Source organism: Camellia sinensis, chromosome 1 (assembly GCF_055761805.1).
Source record: "Camellia sinensis isolate YWXY chromosome 1, ASM5576180v1, whole genome shotgun sequence".
Classification (NCBI taxonomy): Eukaryota; Viridiplantae; Streptophyta; class Magnoliopsida; order Ericales; family Theaceae; genus Camellia; species Camellia sinensis.
The window spans coordinates 242,444,239-242,447,177 of record NC_138961.1 but is presented as its reverse complement, the minus strand read 5'-3'; the positions used below and the strand labels follow the sequence as shown (position 1 = coordinate 242,447,177).

The 2,939-nt window shown below is 35.1% G+C and overlaps 1 protein-coding gene across 1 annotated transcript; it reads right to left on the bottom strand.

The window, feature by feature from the left end:
* Positions 1-207: 207 nt before the first annotated feature.
* Positions 208-2,939, bottom strand: CLE25 (CLAVATA3/ESR-RELATED 25). The gene is made up of 2 exons (XM_028267838.2): positions 1,904-2,939; positions 208-843 (listed from the first exon to the last, which is right to left on the bottom strand). Exons 1-2 carry the CDS (start codon positions 2,158-2,160, stop codon positions 804-806), a joined length of 297 nt encoding a protein of 98 aa, XP_028123639.1. The 5' UTR covers positions 2,161-2,939; the 3' UTR covers positions 208-803.

Genomic DNA, 2,939 nt, shown 5'->3' with positions numbered 1-2,939 from the left:
TAACTTTTGTTTAGAAAATAAATTTAAAATTGCTTGGCATTAAGAATTTTGTTCTAAAACAATTTGCAATTACTGAAAAAAAAAACTTTTATCCAAGTATTGCCTTGTCATCACACCATCATTACACAATTTTAGGGAAAAAAACATTTTTGGAAAGAGAGCACCTTTAATTGATGGAATTGCTTTATTTGGGGAACACAAAGCCACTCAACAAAAGAAAACAAATCAAATAGAAATACTAAAGCCAATTTCTCAATAATATATCTTACATGCCTGCATAGATGATGTATGGAGATTGGAGACTAGCTAGCACATTTTCTAGGATTGTGTTCCATTTGTTTCTCACTTCATTTAACATGCTCTGTTTTCTTTTTCATTACAAAGTAAAATCCTCAATCAATCCATGAATATCTCTCTTTCTCATCAGTCTTTGAATATAAGTAGGGACAAAGCAAATACCAGTGGGATACCTCCAAAAGTTTAGGCTTTTATCGTGCAAGAGAGGAGAAGCTTCCACAAATCTGATTCCATAAAATTCAAGTCTCTCTGCAATTCATGAAGCAGTACCCTGAGAATGCTCGAGTCATTCGAGTAAAATTCAGGAGTAATTTAATGACTGACCTATATCAATTTTTTTTACAACAACTAAACACTCCCAAAAGTGGAGCAGCATGATTACTAACTACAAGAATTGCAACCAAAAAAAAAAATCTAATATGGAGATGCACTCATATTTCACTCAAATTGCATGGCTATAAGTCTTCTAAACAAAGTTCTGAAGCTCCTCTGTATCTTCTTGGTGCTTAAACTCGACCGGGTGGTTCTCTGGTTTTCCCCGCTTTCCTGCAGCCAAAAAAAAAAAAAAAAAAAATTACTAGGAGACTACAGAAGTATTTGCAAGAGAGAGAGGGAAGATTATTTGAGTATAGTCAACAATGTGTCATGTAGAGCCTAACAAGTAAAGAGAATACTTCAGCCCTCCATATTGGCAAACAGAGATTATGAACATCAAAAACAAATTTGATTTCGAACACAAAAACAAAATGAGCAGTACAAATTATGGGGCCCATTAATAAAGTGTTCCAGCCTTTCCCCCAATGTCTTTATTGCTTATCATAAAAATAAGAGAAAGATTGACCGTTAAAGAAGCTTTTCTTAAAGATTAGGTTAACATAAGCTTCCATTCTCCCTGGCATTACAAATTTAAGTTCATGATGCTTCTTTAAATTATCAAAATGTCATACATAGAATATAAGAGAAATCAGAAACACATTTCCCTTTTAACAAAATAAAAAACTTCACTAGAAACAGATTTAAATCTTCAATAGGATGATGTGTGAATAGTCTTGATGAAAATGGGATGGAGAATCAATAAGATTGTATGAAAACGAAGCGGTTAAAGTGACCAAGTTTTTGGGTGGGAGTCTTTGTGTGTTTCTGACTCTGAAGCTTGTAAAACTTGACCTAGTCTGTCACTGTCGGATTATTGTGAAAGAATTTATCTTGGTATTTCTTTTGTGTTGATTTCGATAAATAAATTTGTTGCCTCTTGGCTTGTTTACATGTGACCCTCTGGGTTGTGTCTTAAGCATCATTGCATCTCTTTCCTTTTTGGTAATAGAAACAGCTTTAAGAAACAAGGAAATGAACATCAATTTCCTGTGTATATGCATTGATGTCTACAGCCGTGTCGATGAAACCGAATTAATTTTTGAATTCTAGAAAAACTGAAATGGAGTAAAGATGGTATACATGGAAAAACAAAATAGAAAGAACACATTTCTAGTTATAATACTTCTCATAGATATAGTGAATGTAAGTTAAGCACACGTCGTTAAGTTCAATTCATAGCTAGACATTATATATTCATCCTCCCCAGACTCCGAGTAGTGGATATATGTACCTGTTGTGAATAGGATCAGGTCCATTAGGTACTCTTCTCTTGCTCTCGTAATTCGGATCCAAATCCCAGTGACCGACTTGCCTCTCTTTTGCTATCAACTTTAGCAGCTCATCAGACTTTGCAGTTGATTCATGAATTGTTGTGGTAGTCGTTCTGGTCACGCGACTGGCTAGAACTCCAACAAACAAGAACCAGATAAAACCCATGAAGAAAACAGCTCCTAATAAAGCCCTCAAAACCCTGCCTCTGCCACCCATATTTAAATTTCTCCCTCCCACTTTTCTCTCTCTAAATGTTCTCTCCAAGGCAGAAGGCCCGACCGTTCAAGAACATGGATGAAGACAAGGTGAAAACAATCATGTTAACGTTGGGATGAGGATAACGCATCCTTGAGCTCTCGGATAGCAAGCAAGGAACAAAATGAAATGAAGAGCGGAGGGATTGGCTTCTTTATAGGGTGAAAGACTTAGCAGTGATTCTGTTGTATTTGAGATGGCGAGAGAGAGAGAGAGAGAGAGAGAGAGAGAGACGTAAAATTGCCAAAAAGAAAATAAAGTTGGTTTTCCCTTGTTGCTTTAAATTTGATTTGGGTCCATAGGGAAAACTCTTCCTTTGCTTTTTGGTGTGAGCATTTTCATGCAGCTAACAAAGGGGACCTCACTATGCCCTCCCTCCCTAGTGCTTAATATTTATGTACTCTCAAGTTTGGGGAAAAAAAAACATGCAGGGTCTTGCCTTGTGCCCCATTCAGTTTATATTATCCAAAAATAGAATATTTAAATAATTAAATTTAATGACCCCATATACATATGGTATTAGAGATTTGGAAGATAATAAAGCACCGATTTAATTCCCTCTTATTTTTTTAAACCCTTGTTTGGTTGTAAACACAACACTAAATTTATATTATAGAAAAAAATTTGATATTAGTATTATGTAATATTATTTACGTGGAACTCCAACAAATGAGAAATTACCAAACATACTAGGTAGGTCACCCATTATCTCTTAATTACTTATTAAAGGTGAGTCAGTA